This window comes from Salvia miltiorrhiza, chromosome 3 (genome assembly GCF_028751815.1).
Source record: "Salvia miltiorrhiza cultivar Shanhuang (shh) chromosome 3, IMPLAD_Smil_shh, whole genome shotgun sequence".
In the NCBI taxonomy this organism is placed as follows: domain Eukaryota; kingdom Viridiplantae; phylum Streptophyta; class Magnoliopsida; order Lamiales; family Lamiaceae; genus Salvia; species Salvia miltiorrhiza.
This window is the reverse complement of record NC_080389.1, coordinates 32,036,269-32,058,458: the sequence shown is the minus strand read 5'-3', so window position 1 is coordinate 32,058,458 and position 22,190 is coordinate 32,036,269. Positions and strand designations below refer to the sequence as shown.

The following is a 22,190-nucleotide window of genomic DNA, read 5'->3' as shown; positions in this document are numbered from 1 at the left end:
TTATTTGATGAGATTTATAGATATATGCGCAGTTAAAGTGATGTATGACAAGAATAGCAAATGATAAATCAATGACAAAGGAAATGTACGAAAGGGATTTGCCGATTGCTAATTAGTTGCATTGAAATTAGAAGAAGATCGAATACGAATGGGGGCTATGGAGTGATGGATGTATTTTTGTTTTTGTTTTTGTTTTTTTTTCGTTTGATTAAGGATTAAGGGCTATCGAATGTAGAAGGGGATTTCCCTCAAAAGAAAAAAAGTTGAAAATTATTAAAGACTACGAAATATTGGATATTTACTTCGTTAATTAATATTACTCCAAATTAAAGTAGTTAGTTATTTGATAATTAATTTAAGAGTTAAAGGGCAAAATAGTAAAAAATATTATTATTTTATTATTTTTTAAATTAGAAGGCTATAGTGAGTAAAATGGGGGCTATGTATAAAATTACCCTAAAAAAAATATAAGCTAACAGATTTCATTTATTTAAATTATGGGCTTTTAATTTATTTTAATTAAGCCTTGATTATTTTAATTTGGGCTTAGTTATTGCTTGGGTTCTTTAATTAGTTAATGGAACCCTATTTTGTTTAATTATTTTATAATTAGAATTTATTAAATTGCTAATTAGAATGGATTATTCAATTAATTAGACTTATTGTCTTTATTATGGACTAATCTAGATGAGAATTATATATTTATAAGTGAATAATTTTCTTAAATCAAATTTCTTAGCCCATTATTTATTTTCTTAAATGAATTTTATAAATAAGGTTAATCCTTATTCAAATTAAGTAGGATTAATTAAGTTACCAAGTAGATTTATTAATTTGGTTTTTGAAATTTATTTTATTGAGAGAATCATTTTCTTAAATCAAATTACTTAGTCTATTACCTATTTCCTTTAATTAAATTTTATAAACACGATTAATCTTTAATTCAAATTAGTATTAATTTGGATTGAATTAATTAAGTTATTATTTGATTTATTAACCTAGACTTTAAGGTTAACCAGATTAATTCTAAGAAGGGTATTAAATACCCTAAGTTGAGATTATTATTACTATGTGCTATTAGTCCAACTCGTTAGTAAGGTCTTTAATATAGTTTTATTATTTAATCATATTCATGATTATTAATAAAACTACTTAGGTTGTTGCTAGTGAATAATAACCTCTCGATTTATAAGGACCTCATAGTAAACATGCATTCTCATTAATTAAGGATTCCCAAAACGACTTACCTTATATTCCTCTAATAAAAGGTCAAGCGTGAGAGTCAGTGCTATCGGGAGAATCATTGTCTTAGTAGCAAAACACTGCAACCAGGTAGGCATTACTTTCATATACATATCTCAAGCAAAGTAATTAAATGTTTACATTCGAGCAAGTTATTATTTTCAGAAATATTTAAATTGAAATTATTTCAACTATTGTCTTACCATAAATGTTTTAGATTTTAGTATGATATCTATCTGCTTATTTATAATCGAATTCAGATCCTGGACGGATAGCTATCCTGCCAGGATTAGTTTACACAGTGACAGTGAGTCATCGAGCGGGTTGGGCGGTCAAGTGTCTGTGAGAGGTGGCCACCTCTCCGGCACACAACTTCAGATATGATAGATTACACAGTGACAGTGAGTCTGATCAGACAAACTTTAGAATCACAAATTTATAGTTCTTAAGTATGTATATGATTTTCGGCATATGTCTACTGAGTACTTTGTACTCAGCCCTACATGTATTTCTAAATGTGCAGGTTGAGCAGTGATGAGTGATGATAGGGTGTCGTGCGGAGCTTTGTCATATTTACTAAATAAACTCTTGGCGATACATGTCTTCATACATGTATCACGTTCTCATTTCCGCTGCGAACACTCAGTTATGATGCAGTATATCGTATCATGTTGAATTATCAAATCAAGTGATTGTATAAACACTTAAATCAGACACTCATGATCGATTACTCGCTATTATGTATATATGTGTGACTTGTTCTCATATTATATCTCAATCTTGGTTCAATTCCTTTATTATTATTTATCACCTTCTTTCTATTCCCTCTCCTAATTTCCCTTCCCTAGTCATGGTTTCCCGGCTTACCTATTCTTAGGTCGTGACACAACTTTCAATGAGTTCGAGGGTTTTTAAGGATAGTAACTTAGGTTAATTTGGAAATTAGGACAAAAATTAACTTTTGGACTTGTAAAAATATGACACTAATTTTTTTTAGAGTAAAAATAGGACACTAATTAATAAGTGTTGCACCCGCAGGATATTTCTCGGCCAATTCTCGACCGAGAAATGTTCAATTTTTACGACACTTATTAATTAGTGTCCAATTTTACTCTTAAAAAAAATTAGTGTCCTATTTTTACAAGTCCGAAAATTTTTGTACTAATTTCCAAATCAACATAAGTTACTGTCCTAAAAAATCCTCTGACTCACTTTCAATAGGTGTGTTCGACACATTAAAAGTCACAATTGTTAATATAAGAACATTAAATAATGGGAGAACATAAAAATATTTCATGAACATATCACATTTCATTTAATTAATAACATCAAAACTTAATAACTCAAATATACTTTAGAAATTATAACCCACCTTAAAAAGTGTAAATACCGCCGAACTTGAAATGTAAGCTCAGCTTTATTATATTCCCAAAAATAAGGCGGTTGCCTCCGATTATAGTTTATTTGTGTGTTTCATTTATACATGAAACACCTCTATTTATACTCATTTAGTTATAGGTATGAAGAGTCATCAGTAGACTTACCGTAGATACACTACAAAAAAAAAGAGTTTTTGCAATGAAATTTTTTGTTGCAAAAGGGTATATTTTCATCACATATGACTTTATGTGAGGAAAAAAAGTTCGTCACAACGTCGTCACGATAGGGTCCTCACATATAATATTATGTGAGGAAAATGTAATTTCCTCACATTAGAGTCTCATGCTTATATGAGGAAAAAATTCCTCACAAATAGTCTTATTTTTCATCACAAAAACTCTAATTGTGAGAAAAAAAATTCCTCACAAATAGTCTTATTTTTCCTCACAAAAACCTCTGATCGCTGATTTTAAAACTTATATGGGCAACAATAAAAAAATACGAGGCTTCTCAAAAAACTAAAATAAACAATGAAATTTAAGAGCTAAAAAAAACGTAGAATACAAATGTAATCACCTACACCGAAATGCATGTTAATAAAGATCACATTAGTTTAAAACAATGAAACTCTAATCATAATCGAGGCAGTTTAAACATATTTAGCACATTCTCTCACTTTCTAGGTGAGAGAATGCAGTCTGTGTCCTGCTCCAACAGCAGGCACAAAAGATTTATTTGTCATTTATTTGTAACCACAACTTATATACTATCATCTATTTTCTTGACGTAAACATTGTTCATCCCCAACGACCTTTCAAGAATCTCTTTTGCAATCCTCTCGCGCTCGAGCTTCATGTCCATCTGCAATATGTTGTAAAATTCCCTGCATTTTGGCCATATCACTTTCCATCTTGTCCATCTTTTTCCTCTGTTCACTATATGCCTTTGTGAGGTTGACAATCTCTACCTTCGCACTTTCTAGTTCCAACAACTTCTCCTTCAAATCAATGCCAGCAAATACATTTGATTCACGATTGTGAAGAACTTGCACTCCATGTCCCATTCCTTTAATGTATCCAGATCGGTATCCAAGAACAGATTTCACTATTACCGGCTCCGCAAGTGATTCTTTGCCGTGTTCAGCAGCTTTCATTTTCAAGTCAACCATCTCATTCTGTAAACATATATAATTTAGATAGTAAGTGACATAAGAGATTATATATACAAGATTATATTCTAATACTTCAATAAATAAATATCGTACGACAACAAACTGCAAATGGGTGACCTAGTTCATTGCTAATATATTCTCAATACTTAATCTGGAATTAGTTCCAAAAAAGAACATTACTCACATATTTAGATTGAGCAACTGTGTTGATGAATTCTCCTCCCCTTGACTTGCTCACATGTGTCTTTCTAAAGAGTTCAATCTCACTTTTTTCCGTCTTTCACATATACAATGTATGCATCAAAAGTCATAGGAAAGTAAGTCATATGAATTATTTAATATTCTATTTTAAAAAAGTAAACATATAAACAATGTACCATCTCTTTGTAGTGACTGAGCATTGTTCTTTTTCCAGATGTGTGATTGAATGGTTTCTTTTTACGATTTTCAGAGTTCACACGTGACTTTCTCTGTAGGATCACATCAAATTCATAAGACACTTCAACTTAAACTTGCATTAACTAAGAAACCTGAAATAAAAAAACTGCTCAACTTAAACTTGCGTTAACTAAGAAACCTGAAAGTCATTATCTTCAATGAAATCGCATGCCTCTAGCCATTTTTCCATTGTCAAATCTGGTCTTGGACACACATCTCTGGGGTCAACATCTTTGGCAAGTAAATTTTCATAAAGCTTATGCAATGTGCATCTCCATCTTGTAAAGGCACTTTTGAATTTAGCATTAATTATTTCTTGCACTCGTTTATCAGACCAATCTTCAATCTCAAACCATTCCTGCAAACACCAGAGCTTTGTTAGTTAGTTAGTTAGTTAACGAATATTTTCATGAAAGAGGTATTTATCTGCGCCAGGTTCCTAACACAAACAATTATGGTGGGATCATTAGCATGCTCTCAAAACAATCGAAACAAACAAGAAGATATGAAAAGCAAATGTACGATTTGAAATGTAAAGTTCACAACTAACTAGCACTTACAAAGAGTCTGGTATAACAGATCGCTTTATTGTCCTCAGAAACATCGCCCCACCCTGTTGCCCCTTTAATTTCAGCATCAGTTCTAACAATGATTCCAATTCCATTACTCAAATCCAAATTAAACTTCACTGCATCAGTTTCTCCAGGTAAAAACAAAATCTTGTACTTGCCATGCTGAAAATTACCATCGAAAATATAAGGTTATTGCAATTCATAACAAATTTGCATATATAATAAGTACCTTTTTCACTTGTTGGTCTAGTTTTTGGCCACTTGCTGGACCACGACCTTGCTTTGGACCATGAGTTGATGCCTTATCAGGAGCCTTCTCAAGTCTATGTGAATCTTTCATTGGTGATTGCACTTGACAAGAAGGTGATCCAAAAATTCTCCTTTTAGAACTCCTCAGTCCTAAAATAATAAAAACTAATAAGAATGAAAATATTATCTAATCATTTGATGTAAAACCTTGATATAAAATATTTATTACCTAAAGATTTGGAACTATCCTGCGTGTAGAAAGTTTCATCCATATTTTGTTTATGTGTCATTATTGTCTCCTAAAACAGCACACAAGTGAAATTAGTTGTGGATTAAAATGAACAATATATATATAAAAAAATAAAAACAAGAACTAATCATCAGCCATAACACACAACTGCTTACGTTTGATTTGGTTCCTTTAGTAGTAGTTTGGCCTGTTTGGGCTTTGACTTGTTCAAGCCATGAGATAAGTCTATCCTCATCCACCTAAATTAGAATAAAAAACTAAATAATTGTGACTGATCTGCTAATCTTACACAATAAAAAATTTCAAGTTAGTAAAATATCAACATGCTACCTTGCCAACGATTTTCCCCTTATGATTAGCAAATAATATAGAATTCTCCATATTTTTCGCCATCTCAGGGTCATCAAGTGCGATTTGAAAAACTACACATGCAAAATTCACATGAGCACGGGTGAATGATGTTCATAACTACTATACAATATTAAAACATGCTCAACTTACGTCTTGCCATTGCTTCAGGAGTCAAGATTTGAATAAGCATTAGTTGCTTCCTGCTTAGGGAGTTTGACTCAACTCCATCATCATGAGGATCGTTTACTGATGTCTTTCTTCCAGATTCAGTATTTGAAGCTTTAGATTGTTTCAGTGATTGCAAAAGTCTTACTCTCTTCATGCCTCCGACACCTCCAGGCCCTGATGACATCTATATAAAATTGCGTTCTCCAAACAAATTCATCACAGATACGGTTAATATTTTTCTCAAAGAAACAAGCAAATAAATCAAAGGAAAAAAAAACACTAATATATCAAAGAAGAGCTTCAATGTAAAAATGAGAAAGAGGAACCTCAAAATCAATTTACAGTTGACACATTTAGTATTCAATCTAACAAAGACTCATTAATGGATACTTATATATCATGACGCTCATTAAACATGAACTATATATCAAGATCTTCAGCATCACTTTCTGATAGGTGTTCAGATTCTCCATCTTCATCGGTGCTCACGTAGTCATAGTCAACCTCACCAACTCCTAAAGTTAAATTTTCAGAATATTCTAATTCAACCTCTTCATCTATATCATCTTCCTCTTCATTCCGTGATTTATTATCATTCCTAATCTTGTGAAATAATAGCTCATCAACTTCAACAGGTTCTAAATCATCCCTTACGAGTTTTCCTGATACATATTCATTTTCAACAACTTCTTGAACTCCATCCGATTCAAACTGCTGCAATGGATGTTGCAAGTGAGAAGAATTAACATTAGTATCTTCAGGTTCCACTCGTGGAAGATCCCATAAATGCCTATGTTGCACTCTTTGCACTATCTGCCAATTCTTCCCCAGTTTTGTATCATTAACATAAAATACTTGCTTCACATTAATAGGTAACACAAAAGGATCTTCCTTGTACCATCTTGACCCTATATTAACACTTATGAAATGTTTATCCACTTGTTTTGTTTTCTTGCTCCCTGTATCAAACCACTCACACTCAAATAGTATAACTTTACGATTACCAAGATATACCAACTCCACAACTCTATTTAGAAATCCAAAAAATTCTATCACGTCGTTCTTATAATTCCCTTCTACGACTACTCCACTATTTTGTGTACTATGATGTCCATCACGATCTTTTTTATGAAAACGAACTGCATTCACCATGCAACCTGTATAACATTTTGTATCAAGCCTAAAAGGTCCATTTGCAAGAGCCCACAATCCTTCTGTAACCTCAGAAGTTGTTTTACTCCGCAAACTATTAATCTGTATTAAATAAACCATGTTAGTTCAAATGATATTATTCTCATCAACAGTAGCATCATACTATTATGAAAGAAATACTTACATGATTCTTTAACCATTGTGAGAATTGTTTCAATTCTAAATTAGTCAGTTCAAATTCATCAACTTTTTTTAATGCAACACCACGAATTTCAGCCTTGTAGGTTCTATCAAATGCAAAACAAAAGGAAAAAATATATAAATAAGTAATAAAATGAACTAAATATAAATAGGACATATTAATACAGAGATCTTACTTCATATATGATTCCACCTCTTCACAATTGCATAAGATGAAGTGATGAGCCTTCTCTAATTCTTGATCTGAGATAGATGGTCCAGACTTAACAACTCTACTTCTATCATGACCAAATGGGCGTGCTCTCATTGAGAAAATTGAAAGATCTTCTACTTCTCCACACGGGGGACCATCATAATTCCTAGTTCGCTGATTGGATCTAGTTTCAATTCCCATGAGATACATCGATATAAAATTCAGACTTTCTTTGACAATATATGCTTCTGCTATTGAACCTTCAGGACGCGCTTTATTACGTACCAATCTTTTTAGGGAACCTAAGTTCCTGAAACCATAAAATGATAAAGTAAAAATTGTAATAATTTACAAAAAAGTATAATATAGAATTAAAAGATAAAGAAAAAATCTAACCTTTCGATTGGATACATCCAACGATGATGTACAGGTCCTGCTATCAAAGCCTCCCGGGGCAAGTGAACAGCCAAATGTACCATAACAGTGAAGAATGCCGGTGGGAATATTTTTTCCAACTTACATAATATCAATGGAATGTTTTTCTCCAATCTTTCTACATCTTTTATTCTCAATGTCTTAGAACACAATTCCCTGAAAAACTCACCCAACTCACAGAGAGCATCACTTACATCTCTGTTTAAGTAGCCACGTATTCCAGCAGGAATGAGTCTTTGAAGAAGAATATGGCAATCATGTGATTTTAAACCGGTTAACTTCTTCTCCTTCACGCATCTAGAAATATTTGCAGCATAACCATCAGGGAGTTTGACGGATTTTAGGAACTCTAAGAATTTTTCTTTTTCAGTAGAAGATAATGTGTAACATGCCATGGGCTTTACAGGCTTGTTGTCGATTCCACGTACTTTCATGTGCAGCTCTTCTCTGATTCCCCAATCACGCAAATCTTCGCGTGCTTTTTCATTGTCTTTTGTTTTGCCATTGATGTCAAGTAGTGTCCCCAATATATTATCACATATATTCTTTTCGATATGCATCACGTCAAGAACATGTCTAATTAATAAGTGGCACCAATACGGTAACTCAAAAAAAATACTTTTCTTCACCCAATTTGCTTGATTATCTTGATTACCATTTCTCTTTCTTTTTCGATTCAGATGATGTTTCCCCGGCTTACCAAATTTATCCAACAAACCATCTAACCAAAACAACACATCACTACCAGACAAATGTTTAGGTTTTAACCTATGTTCTTCCTTACCATTAAAAGATGTTCTATTCTTGCGCCATGCGTGATTCTTAGGCAAAAAACAACGATGCCCTACAAAGCCAGTTTTCGATCTTAATTGCTCTGATCGAGTTTGGTTGACACAGCAAGGACAAGCCATTTTACCCATTGTTACCCATCCGGAAAGTGAACCATACCCAGGAAAATCACTTATTGTCCACATAAGTGCAGCATGCATTTGAAAAATCTCTTTACTAAAAGAGTCATATGTTTGAATACCGTTGTCCCATAAATCTTTCAACTCGTCAATTAACGGTCTAAGATAAACATCAATATCCTTTCCCGGAGAACTCGGACCAGGAATAAGCAATGACATCATAAGAAATTCTTCTTTCATGAACATAAAGGCTGGTAAGTTATAAGCAATAAGTATTACTGGCCACATGCTATATGAACTGCCTAAGTTCGACCAAGGAGTAAAACCATCAGCAGCTAAACCTAATCTCACGTTCCTAGGATCTTGAGCAAATTGAGGAAATTTCTCATCAAAGTGCTTCCATGCTCGAGAATCAGCCGGGTGTCTCATAACACCTTCTTCATCTTTGCGTTTATCTTTATGCCATCTCATATTTGATGATGTTTTACTAAACAAGAAAAGTTTCTGTAGTCGTGATTTTAATGGGAAGTGTCTTAATATTTTGTGAGGAGTTTTCCCGCCCTTCCCCTTAGTAAACTTCCATCTAGGTTCACTACACACAAGACACTTTTCTTCATTTTCGTTCTCCTTGTAAAACAATGCACAATCATGTTTACACACTTCAATTTCCTGATAACCTAGTTCCATCTCATCTAAGACTTTTTTAGCACCATAAAATGAAGATGGAAGTGTATTACCTTCAGGTAAGATATCTTTCAAAAGCAAAAGTAACATATCAAAGCTTTTATTGCTCCATTTGTTCTTTACCTTGATATGCATCAATTTAATCACAACCGACAACAATGATACCTTACCACCATGATACAATTTAATGCTTGCATTTTCAAAAAGCTTCGTAAAGCACTCTGGTTCTCTTTCTCCTAGCTCACACAGCATATCATATATATCTTCATTCGATTCGTTTGCCTCATTATCAATAAGATTATCATCATCTTCGTTACTCTCACTATCACCAAATGTACTAACTTTATCACCGTGATATATCCATTTAGTATAACTATTAGAAAAACCATTCAGGTGCAGATGACGCTTAACTTCTTCAAAAGTTTTGAATCTTGTATTGAGACAACAACGACACGGACTTCGAAGCAAATCATCGGATCTATTAACATTTTCTTTCGCGAAGTCAAGAAATGATTCCACTCCTTCAATATAAGTCTTAGAAAATCTATTTTTATCATTGGTCCAACTTCTATCCATGAGATAGTACCTACAAGCATAACATTTAATTACCTACTAAAATGAGCCAAGAGCTACTAAAGAGAACAGAATCGAAATCAGCAGAGAACAGAATCGAAATCAGCAGAGAACAGAAAAAGGAGCCTCAGATCCGCAAACTACCTGAGCATGTAAAGCAGTATCCAATACTTGAGGAAGTAAGCGAGCAGGATGTCCCACTCTCACTAGCTTAACTCTGTTACAACCCGAAAGAGAAGTAACTAACTTTGACAATTGGGATTATCAAGTGCGCTAGTCAAATTAGAAGTTAGAACCATGTAGTTCATCAAAACATTCAAGCATACCGATTGTTAATTCAGTGCAATAATTTTCAAAATTTACACAAAATCTACTCATTTAAACCATTCAAACACAAAAAAGGAACAAATAAATAGACAAAAAAGGCTCCCATATTAGTGACAACGTAAATCAAAGAGAATTATACAATCAATCTCAATTTACCTGAACAGCAAGGCTAGCGCAAAGATCTAAACGAGAATCGCAGCTGAATTTGAAGTTATAAATAAATTGATTGATTGGATTGTTTGCTTTGATATTAGGGCTGCAGAATGAGGAAGGAAATCAAGAAAGAAAAGAGAAGAATAGAGAGCGAGAGAGATAGAGATTACCTGAACAAGAAGCTGCAAATTATCGGTACTCTTCCATGAATCAGATCAATTGTAGGTCTCTTCTCATTTTAGATAGAAAATATGATATAATATTGTTTTCTGTTTTTGAAGTCAGGCTGATGAGAATGAAGATTGCAGAGAATGAATTCTAGTTTTTACTTTTTTCGTATGAGGACTTAACTTTAACATAATTATAAAAATGACCCCATCTTTTATTTTTATGTAATGATATAAAATTTCCTCACATAAAGTATATAAATATAACAAAATTAATTTTTGTCACAAAAGTTTGTCACAAATATTACTATTTCTTGTAGTGATATATAGGTTTGCTTAGTTAGCCTTTTGAATTCCTACACACAGTGGCGGAGCCAGGATTTTTTTTTGGGGGGGGGGGGGGGCTGAACTGTTACGGGGGCATTCAATACATTTTAGACATTTTTTACTAAAATACAAATATAATCATAATAATAACAACATTTTTATAGATAATATAGTTCAAAACATTTACTAAATTTTTTTTTGGGGGCATTCAATACATTTTAGACATTTTTTACTAAAATACAAATATAATAATAATAATAATAATAATAGCAACATTTTCATAGATAATATAGTTCAAAACATTTACTAAAATTTTTTTGGGGGGCATTCAATACATTTAGACATTTTTTTACTAAAATATAATAATAATAATAATAATCAATACATTTAGACATTTTTTACTAAAATATAATAATAATAATAATAACAACATTTTCATAGATAATATAGTTCAACATTTACTAAAAAAAATTTTGGGGGCATTCAATACATTTTAGACATTTTTTTACTAAAATATAAATATAATAATAATAATAACAACATTTTTAGACATATTATTAAAAAAAAAAAAACAAAATTTGGGGGGCTCTAGCCCCCTGGCTACGCCCCTGCCTACACATGTCATTCACTATATATATATATATATATATATATATATATATATATATATATATATATTTATGCATGGTCTAGATAATTATTACGTGTATGTTTCTTATCTCATGCACAATACCTATTATATATATTTATATATATTTATACGTTATTCTTTAGATAATAACTATATATATATATATATATATATTATAAAATATATAATGTCTAAGCTTTTAGCTATTCAAGCTATAGGTTTGTGTATATACATATTACGTATTTTTATTATATATAATGTAAATATCTATGTATACAAATTTTACTTATTTTCCTATAATATCAATTAGATAAATAAAAATTCAAGTCTAAAAATAATACTATTGTATTATAACATAGTTAAGTTGGTTTCATGAAACGCTCACTGGAATGTCAATGCAATTTTAAATATAATTAGAAATGAGTGACGTCACATTATTCTAAGATCTAATTTATTCTAAGTTCAAATAAATTCTAAATTCCTTCAAATATTCTATAAAATAATTTAATTTTATTCTATTAAAAATCGGGATGTTACAAAAAATAACACCCATATACATGCATTAATGTTCTCAAATACAAACAAAAGTACAATAATAAACACCGACTAAATCAACAGTTGCAATCTAAAAAATCTTTAACAAATTAAATAAATTTATGCAATTATCACAATAAGTGGGCAACAAAGTCACATTGACTACAAATATTCTTCTAAAAAAATCACATAAATGTTCTTTAGGCTCTAAGGTAGAATTAAACATATTATATGTTGAATTTCAATGAGTTGTAACATCTTTAACAAAATTTGTAAAACGAATATTTTTTTGACAATAACATTTTTGTCATTTTTTAGCAATAGACATTTTGCTATGTAAAATTTTAACAACATTTCAAATTGGTTCAACACATCATTAAAAAGCGAATAAGCATCTTGTATACATAAATTTAAAATACAACATATACATTTAGCATGAAAATGTATTCCTTCAAATGAAGATGAACATGCTTCATTTAATTCGAGATTGGAGACGATGTTAGTAGCCGCATGATCAAAACCAACAGAAAAAAATTTACTTATCAAACATTGAGCAATGTGAAATTAATTAAACTCTCTAAGAGCAATTTAATATTTTTTTCAGGGTGCGTTTACTTTTATGGATAAATTTATCATGAGAAAATAATGAATAACAAAAATTTATGCCTTTAAATGCCTTCATTCTTTTCCCATATTCTATAAAAAAGAGAAGTTCACCATTTTGTCCTTCCTTATTTTCACTTCAAGGATGGATAATATGGAAGGAAAAATGGCGAACTTCTCTTTTGTATAGAATGTGGGAAAAGAACGGAGGCATTTAAAGACATAAATTTTTGTTATCCAACATTTTCTCATGATAAATTTATCCATCAAAATAAACGCACCCTCAAAGACAAAGAAGCATCATCCAATGACAAGTAACACCCACATAATTATTTTTATAATAACAATCGGTCCAAATCTCATAACAAATAGACACTTTATCATTTAAATGCAACAAATATTTCATTAAATTTATTTTTTTTTTCTCTTCGGCTTGTCTTCTAATTGGTCTAAGCATGTTTTTTTATTAATTCTTTTAGCGGCATGATTATAAGCATTTTCATAGCAAGTTCAAAAGTTAATTTATCGACAAATCTAAAAGGTGAATATTCCTTGATAAAGTGCCATAACCTACTCTCGCCATTCATTTCTAACTACTTGAGCAATAGCTACAATATAAGGTGTTTTTTTTTTGGGGGGGGGGGGGGGGGGGGGGCATAAGGGCCATCATTTGAATCTCTTGGTCTATTCACTTTTATGAAATTCTTAACAAATATTTTAGATGTAAGTAATTTTTCAGTCTTACCCTTACCTCTAGTTGATTCCTCAACTTTGTGTATATCATGTTGTGCTTGATCGGCCTTCCCTCTTTGTAAAGTAAGCGCATATCATGCATCATCTTCTTATTGCTCACCCATATATTCGGCATCCTCACGGCGTGAGGAGGGCCTTCTCCTTCATGATGAATGAGGAGGAGTATAGGTTGGAGTGCTACCAACCATAGCCTCGCTATCAGAATCGAAGTTGATAGACTTGCCACGGTTATCACAAGATGAAGACATAATAATAAATTGATAATAAGTGATGTATGACTAGTAGAGGTTAATTGGTAATTTTATTTTGCTAGTAAGAGCCATTTAGCAAGAGGTAAGAACAATTTAGCAATAGAGATATTTAGTAAGAGAAATAGCAACAAGAGCACATACATAATGGAGAAAAAGTACAAGAGTAAAAAGATAGTGTAGAATTATTAGCACAATGAGGTGAGTTTGAAGGTGGGGGAGGGGGGGATTTGAATTTGAATTTAAATTGAAAAAGAAATTAAGTAAAAAATCGAAAAATCGTTGATTTTGGGCGGTTAACCAACGTTTTTCCGCCTCGACTGCCATGCCGACTGCACCCTACGCTTACCCCTACCCCAGTCACCTTGCACCCTATGAAAATCGCCAGTTCAAAACTTTTGACACTTAACTAGCCCGTGTCCAGGGCAGTTTCGGTTCTGATTTGGTTCGTCGGTCAACAGTTCAGGCCTGGATCGTTGACCACGGACCAGTTCAATTGGTTTCGGTTAGCCCTGAACAACACTATTTATATACATTATCAAAGTGAGTTGTTTTATCCATTAACACAATTCAATTTAGTTTATTTGTACACTAAACACATTATGAATGATACAAATTTAAACAAAATATGAATGAAGTAAGAATTACTCCTCGTCCAAGAAAAGTATGATACTTTGACATTTTGGATGTCCACAAAAATTATGAGACTTTTCATTTTAAGACATGACCCCACATTTTTTTTCTTATCTTTTATCCTTACAAATATTTCTTATTTATAAAAAAATCATCCTTAGTTCAATCTCAACTACTCATTTCAGATTTTGGTAGACCATTTTTTCACTATATAAAAACCACCACCCACTTTATTAAAACATGTGTCCACCAAAAGTGTCATATTTTTGGTGGACAAAGAAAGTATAATTTAAATGTGAGTAGAGTTGTGTGACTGGTACAAATATAAATAAAAGTGGCAAATTTTTTATAAACAGATAAAAAAATATTATGATTTTTTTCGTGGAAGTATAATATATGAATGACGAGTATGAAGTTCCACTACTGAAATAAGAGGAATTTTTTTTAGGAGGGAAAGAAGTAGTGAGATTTGAACTCTAAACTTCATTGTTTCCAAATATAAGTTCGCACTGCTAGGTTTCCAGTCAATCAAAAAAAAATGAAAAGAAAAGAAGGATGGAAGGATGGAATATATATAAATGAGATTCCCGGTTAAGTTTCAATCACTTAGGCGCTGCAGCTACAAGGTTGCTCCTAAGTCTTAACGGCCAAATCAATTTCTTGTGCTTTCAATTTTGAACTCAACAGTCAATCGAGGGAGGGAGAGGCGAAATCAAAATCAGATGATACCTCTACAGCTTCGTTTACTTCCTAAGCCCCCTTTCTCCGAGAATCCTAACCTCTCCCGCACCACCAATTTCGACCACTCACACCCCATCTATATCAATGGCGCCCATTCTCAATCTCTCTCATTCAAACCCCCCAACTGCTCTTCTTCCAACCGTAAAAGGGCTCGGTCGCAGCCCCTCCGTTGTAATGGGTCCGATAAGGAGACTGCGAAAACTACGGCCTTGAACACCAAAGAAAGCAGCGGCGGCGGCGGCGGTGGCGGTGGCGGCGACAATGGAGATGGTGGCGAGACGGAAGGGAGCGGTGGGCTCTTGCCAGAGTGGTTGAATTTCAGTTCAGACGACGCCAAAACAGTTATTGCGGCGTTTGCCATATCGCTAGCCTTCAGATCGTTTGTGGCTGAGCCTAGATATATTCCTTCTTTGTCTATGTATCCTACGTTTGATGTTGGAGATAGAATTGTAGCTGAAAAGGTAAATCTGTTGAGAAGTAAGGTTAAATTAAAACATTGATTTTGTTCGTGTTTCTCCTGAAGATTTTAGGTTTTCTACTCAACAAAATGTTGGCTGACTCAGCTACAACTTGAATTTTATATCTGCTGGTGCATGTTTTGTTCATGTTAAAAGAGCATTTTATGTCCCCTTGGGATGGCCTAGTGGTTGGGGTGGTTGCCTGTTGTCCAAGAGGTCACAGGTTCGAGTACTCTCGGCCACAATAACCACTAGGTGGGGTGTGTGTGTGGTTTGTATTATTTATAATGTAATTTCATCAAAAAAAAAAGAAAAAAAAAAAGAGCATTTTACCAAAATTATATGTTAAATTTTGTGGTTAAATAATGCTTGCCCATAGGCTTACTAATGCTGTATGCTCAAAGATCAAGGAAAATGACTCATACAGATAAAATCTCAAAATTTACTCATTTTAGTAAATGTAGAGATAAGAGGAAGTTTTCTATCAGTCTTGCACGTCATAGCATTCTTTATTTTCTGCATCTTGTTTTTGTCTTGCCTTCCATCGTGTACTTGATTGGTCCCTCTAGTGTGCCGTGCCATGAAATCTGCCCATCAGAACGATGTTTTTATGTATTCTGTGTACTAGGACTACTGTGAATCTTCAAGATTTTCCAAAAGTTGTGGTTTTTATAGGTTACATTTCGTGGTTTAAAAAATGTTAATCCATAGGCTAGTCCTAATGCTGTATAATCACAGATCAAGAAAATGGTGGAAAGTTTGTAGTCTGAGGTTATCACTTTTCTTTCAATGTTGATTAAAAATTCAGATGAAAATTCAAAATATACTTGCTTTTGTATTGCAAAGATAAAAGAAAGTTCTTTTCAGTCTTATGCACTGCCGTTCTTCTGTTTCTGCATCATGTTTTTACCTTTTTAACTTGTGTCATATGCTTGATTCATCCCTCTAGCATGTACTACCATGAAATCTGCCTATGAGAACAATTCTTTGAAAACTGCCTACCATAAAAGACTAGTGCACATCATCAGTTGTGTATTAATGAGGCCCTGTGGGTTTTTACGTTCTCTGATGGAAATATTTCCTCAACTCTTTGTTTACATTCCGCTGCAAAGCCCTCAACACTTTGTTATTCTCCATTTTCAGGTCTCCTATTATTTTCGGAAACCCTGTCCAAATGATGTTGTAATTTTTAAAAGCCCACCCGTGCTGCAAGAAGTTGGGTATACAGATGAGGATGTCTTTATCAAGCGGATAGTTGCAAAAGAAGGTGATACTGTAGAGGTGAGACTTGAAAAATGTCCTCTTTTTTGGTATGGATTTAAGTATTGTTTGCTGGAATCCCTAATATAGTAATATGAAGTATATGCTAAATTAGTAGGGCAATGCAGAAATTCCTGGATTGATTTGCTCTGAGATTACAACCTAAGAAGCATATGGACATATACAATACGACGCACAAACGTAAATACATCAATTTTCAAAAAATAATGATACGATATGTGAAAAATATGTTATAATTTTTTTTAATATATATATATATATATATATATATATGTATATTATAAACTAATAATCCATCAATAAAAAATAAGCAAAATACTACTAATTTATAATAAAGTTAACCAAATAGCAAATAAAAGATTGTCTTAATAGTTAATAAAGCACACTAAACAAATAAAAGTTCCATCATTCAATCCTTTCTTAGCCCTCGTCATTCATCATCCTCATCCTCATCCTCTTCCTTTATATCTTCATTTTCATCTTCATCATTGAAGACTACACTCTCAAACTTTGGGTCATCAAGGAATAACTTTGCAAACTCCAACTCTACAACATCCTCAAATGTACCAAATTTATCTCCTCCAATATCCCACAACTTTGTTTTTCCTTTGTAGTAGTTGGGTGTTCTTCTAGATAGCAAACGAAAATTGCTATGAATGAATACCAAATCTTCAGCACGTTTGGGCAACATCTTATTTCTTCGCAAAGAATGAATGAAAGAGTATGTGCTCCAATTCCGCTCAGCACATGATGAGGATGAAGGTTGAACAAGTATGATAGAGGTAAGATGATTGAAAATAGAAATAAATTGAATAATATGAAGAACTCCTCTCACGAGGCCACTACAACATGCAGCTTTGCCTTATTACTGACTTATAAGAAAACCATAAGAAATCCTAACCAAGTCCATGCTGGAGATTATAATTAAAAGACCGAATGCTTAAATGCGTAATAACTCAAAAGACTAATAATCCACCATCGCCCGTGTTCCATGCGTGCTCTCCAAGGACGCTCGCTATCAAAGTAGCTTTAATGCTAAACTTTGAAGTGTGGGTGCACTTGTTCCATATGTAACCCACCAATTCTGGGATCCATATCATGGCGCTGCGAAGATTACAACTGTTGTAATTCTGCTCTCTGTGATTTTCTTACAGTTGGTGGTCCTTAATTTGAGAATCTATTTAGACTGGTGTTACACATGCAAATTTGAGCTTTTGGTTGCTTGAAGAAGTACATGTAGGAATGTTAAAGAGAATATGCCACTGATATAGTTAAAAATTGCTCTGTTAATAATGGAATCTTAATACACCAAATATATAAGGCATAATCTTGTGGTGGATTTATTCTATAAAACTTTAGGAATTATCAGCAGAGGACAGGCAGAATCTCCTCTTGCTATCAGTGTCCAGATATTTGTTTGCTGTTACATTTTTAAAGAGCATCCTTATTTCATGAAATCAGTAACTAACTACTTTAAATCTGGGGTCTTTGTTTAATATTCAGTTATTCATTTCTTGTTGCGGCAATGTTTTTCCTATTCCATCCAGGCGGGTTTCACATTTAATTTTCTATTGCAGGTTCATGATGGAAAGTTGATCGTCAACGGGGTTGTGAGAAATGAAGACTATATTCTTGAAGCACCAAAATACGAAATGACACAAACTGTATGTTTGTGTTTCACATATTTAACTGTTCCCCGTCATCCAGATTGGCTGTTGAAACCAGCCAAATAAATCAATTAATTGCTATTTTCTGTTTACTTCTCAAGGAATAAATAGTTTTGGATTTTTGTTGGCTTATGAATATGAATTATGATCAAGTAAGTCAAGATGCACAGGAGGAGGTTGTTTCCACCAAAGACGTACACCACCAGGAATATGACATTGTGTCACTTGAAACTGAAACATTTACAGAATTCATAGTTTGCAGAGTTTTTTCCTAAAGTGTACTTGGCCTAATATAAGCATATTTCCTTGCAGCGTGTACCGGAGAACTCTGTTTTTGTTATGGGGGATAATCGCAATAATAGTTATGACTCACATGTCTGGTAACAGTTTCTTGCATCGAACATTGAGATTGATATTTTATCGAGTTTAGGTTTTCTTATGAGTTAATGTTTTCTTAGGGGTCCCCTTCCTTCAAAGAATATCATAGGAAGATCTGTATTCCGGTATTGGCCTCCGACTAGAGCTGGTGGCACAGTATTGCCGGAGGGCTGTGCCATTGACAGGAAGGGTACTACTGCAGCTAGTCAATGATACCGGAAAGGTGCGCTTATAATGTTTTTCTCTTGCAATATCGGGATATGCTTTTACCAAGGCAAAGAAGGAACAGAAAAGCAATGGTTCATGGATTCGTAAACTTCTGGAAGAGTTTTTTCTTTTTTCTTTTTTTTTTTTATATTTTTTTTTTGAATGAGATTGGTGAAACACATAATTGAGACCTCTATTCATTATGTTTTATCTGAAGCAAGTAGATCTAATTTTTGTAAGTATTCATGCATTTTGCTAAAACTTGTTTCTGCCATGGAAAATGAAAAATTCCAGCTTAGCTAATGCCTTCCCAAATCTGTTTTCGCCATTTGTAAGTATGCATGCATTTTGCTAAAACTTGATAACATGATCTCATGAAGCAGGAAGTTCGGTGTATGTCGGTTTGGGTATCAATTAGTAGTCTCCTGCTTAAAGAACTCAATAAGGATTAGGGGGGATAATATGAATTTGTGACCGTATTAAGTTTGATAAATCAATATATGTCATATATATGATAGTTTGAATCTGAACTGATTTCTTGCCTATAAATCATAGAAACAATATACACGCATGGCCATTTTGAAGAAGAGAACACAATTTGGCCACTAATTGAAAAACTACAAAATTTACCCTTAATTAGGGCGAACCGGATTTGGGTCGGATTCGAGTTTGCGCGCGGATTAGGCACACATGACATTATTACGAATGATACTTATGGTCATATTAGTGCCATTAGTGTCATACGAATGGTACTTATGGCCATATTAGTGTCATATACCTGTGTGCTGATATTATTTAGATGAGTACATTTATATGATCATTTTGAACATCGTATAGTCTTGATTATCTATTTAGGGTTTAGATTATCATTTAAGGTTTATATTATTCATTTAGAGGTTTAGATTCTCCATTTAGTGTGTTGCACGAATGGTACTTATGACCATATTAGTGTCATTAGTGCCATATGCTCTATTACGTAGTGTTGCACGAATGGTACTTATGGCTATATTAGTGTCATATACTTTGATTTTTTTTTTCGGTTGGCACACCCGCGCGCAAACCGAATTCGACCCAAATCCGGTTCGCTCTAATTAAGAGCAAAACAATTTTAAACGTAATAAATGACCAAATTTTGTGTTTTTTCAATTAGTGGCCAAATATTGAATTTCCTTCTTCAAAATGACTATTTCATATACTCCCTCCGTCCCACTTCAATTGGCACACTTGCCTTTTTTGTTTGTCCCACTTCAATTGATATTTTCCAAAAATAGTATGTGGTCTTTACCTTCTCTACACACATTAAACAAATGGTCCCCACCCACTTTACACACCCAACCCTTTATTTCTCAATCTTCGTGCCCAAAGTAAAAATGCCAATTGAAGTGGGACGGAAGGAGTATGTGATAATTACATTCAGGAAGTATGTTTTGGCTCCTTAAACTATCCCTAGTAGTAATCGGTCCAACCATACAATCGTCATGTTTTTTAATATTTAATTAATTTCTCTATATTTCACATCATCAATATTTTATCCAACTCACACATGTCTTTGATAGTTTATAAATGATCATTCCAACAATCCAACCACAACATTTTATATAATTATTTTATTAGGACTTTTAATTATAATATTTTTAATTGTGTTAACCATAAACTAAAATAATATAAACTACAAAGTTTCAAAAAAAGGAAAAAATAAAAACATTCAAAACATTACAAACTAAGAATAAAAATTACAACAATCAGAACACGAAATACGAAATTAAAAATTTACAACCCACACTTCAAACAATTAAAAAACACTACATATTTAGTTACCATTGTCGAATATTTTAAGAGCGGCGTGAGCTTCTCTATTATGAAGTTGTGCCTTATTTGTCATGTAGTTGGATAGACTTGCAAATCGTTCTGTGGAGAATTTAAAATTTGAAGCAACATTTTGTTCTCTATCTCCACTTTCTCTACTATTCAACGTAGGTCGAGCTTCCATAAATTTTGTGGGATTACGACAATTAAGATAAGTGCATCGTTAATCTTCTACTATCATATTGTGCATAATTACACAGACAATCCTTAAGAATATAAGCCCAAATACCATCCTCATCAATTCTCATAATCATTCACCTGAAAGAGGGCTTGATTTCTGCATGACACAAGTGAGTTCATAATGATAGTTTATGCACTATTGGATGAATGAAAATCCTTTTACAAAAAAAAAAAAAAAACAATTTTTGTGATGAAAAGTTATTGAACTCTTGTTTCTGGAAGTTCTTCTATTTAACTAGTACGTCCACCCGTGCGATGCACGGTGAGCATCAAAATGACATTTGCTCGTGCGATATACGACGAGCATTGAAATTAAATAATATTTTAAATAATTTATAACTTATTTGTTTCAAATTTATTTTTATATATTTTACATTAATATATGTAAATTTATTAGTATAAATCTAAGAGTAATAATCTTCATTATGTTTTTATTTCGAATTAGTTAAATCAAATATTTTTTAGGCAACCATGAAATAAACTTAATAACACACACATATATAGTTAGTTAGTTATTTATTAATAACTCACTCGACTATTATGATAAAATTATTATCCATTTAATTTAATATTATTTTACAATACTACTATTTAAAAGAAGAAGAAAAATTGTGGATGATAATACTTTTTTTTTTAACTCGTGAGTCGACGTAGTTACAAAAAAATATGAATATAGTATTTTCTTCTTCAAATTTATGGAGAGATGCATATTTTGTGTTCTTAATTGTCCAAATTTGTAGGTAAAGAGAGAAATTTAATCTAGAAGTAGAGGATAAAATAGTACAATTACATATATATTTTATTATTTATTTTAAATAAGATGTAAAAACAGTAGCAAAATTAAAGGCGAATAAAATTATATAATTATTTCATTTAATATTCCAAATTAATAAGTGCAAATAAAAACATATTTAAGAATCCCTAATTTTGTTATCATCTCTCCACGCCGCTTGCCTTATTCTTTTATGTTTCTTCATCACCGCTTGTTCCTTCAGTCTTTTTCTTCTTCTCTTCTGCTTCTTCTTTTGCAGTATTATCTTATTTCATCCAAGTTATCTTTTATTCAAGT

At 32.6% G+C, this 22,190-nt stretch overlaps 3 protein-coding genes across 3 annotated transcripts; 1 reads left to right on the top strand and 2 right to left on the bottom strand.

Moving 5' to 3' along the window:
- Nucleotides 1-3,213: 3,213 nt before the first annotated feature.
- On the bottom strand, nt 3,214-6,005 carry LOC131018661 (uncharacterized). The gene is made up of 10 exons (XM_057947375.1): nt 5,804-6,005; nt 5,633-5,724; nt 5,458-5,541; nt 5,282-5,351; nt 5,033-5,202; nt 4,792-4,965; nt 4,371-4,589; nt 4,171-4,263; nt 3,978-4,070; nt 3,214-3,796 (listed from the first exon to the last, which is right to left on the bottom strand). Exons 1-10 carry the CDS (start codon nt 6,003-6,005, stop codon nt 3,437-3,439), a joined length of 1,557 nt encoding a protein of 518 aa, XP_057803358.1. The 3' UTR covers nt 3,214-3,436.
- Nucleotides 6,006-6,241: 236 nt separating this feature from the next.
- LOC131018659 (uncharacterized) lies at nt 6,242-10,879 on the bottom strand. Its single transcript, XM_057947374.1, has 8 exons — nt 10,618-10,879; nt 10,451-10,550; nt 10,112-10,184; nt 7,764-9,980; nt 7,351-7,677; nt 7,158-7,260; nt 6,979-7,075; nt 6,242-6,780 (listed from the first exon to the last, which is right to left on the bottom strand). The coding sequence occupies exons 3-8, from the start codon at nt 10,117-10,119 to the stop codon at nt 6,242-6,244; spliced, it is 3,291 nt and encodes a 1,096-aa protein (XP_057803357.1). The 5' UTR covers nt 10,120-10,184; nt 10,451-10,550; nt 10,618-10,879.
- Nucleotides 10,880-14,880: 4,001 nt separating this feature from the next.
- On the top strand, nt 14,881-19,390 carry LOC131014078 (chloroplast processing peptidase-like). Its single transcript, XM_057942000.1, has 5 exons — nt 14,881-15,545; nt 16,686-16,823; nt 18,401-18,487; nt 18,803-18,870; nt 18,949-19,390. The coding sequence occupies exons 1-5, from the start codon at nt 15,066-15,068 to the stop codon at nt 19,079-19,081; spliced, it is 906 nt and encodes a 301-aa protein (XP_057797983.1). The 5' UTR covers nt 14,881-15,065; the 3' UTR covers nt 19,082-19,390.
- The last annotated feature ends 2,800 nt before the right edge of the window (nt 19,391-22,190 follow it).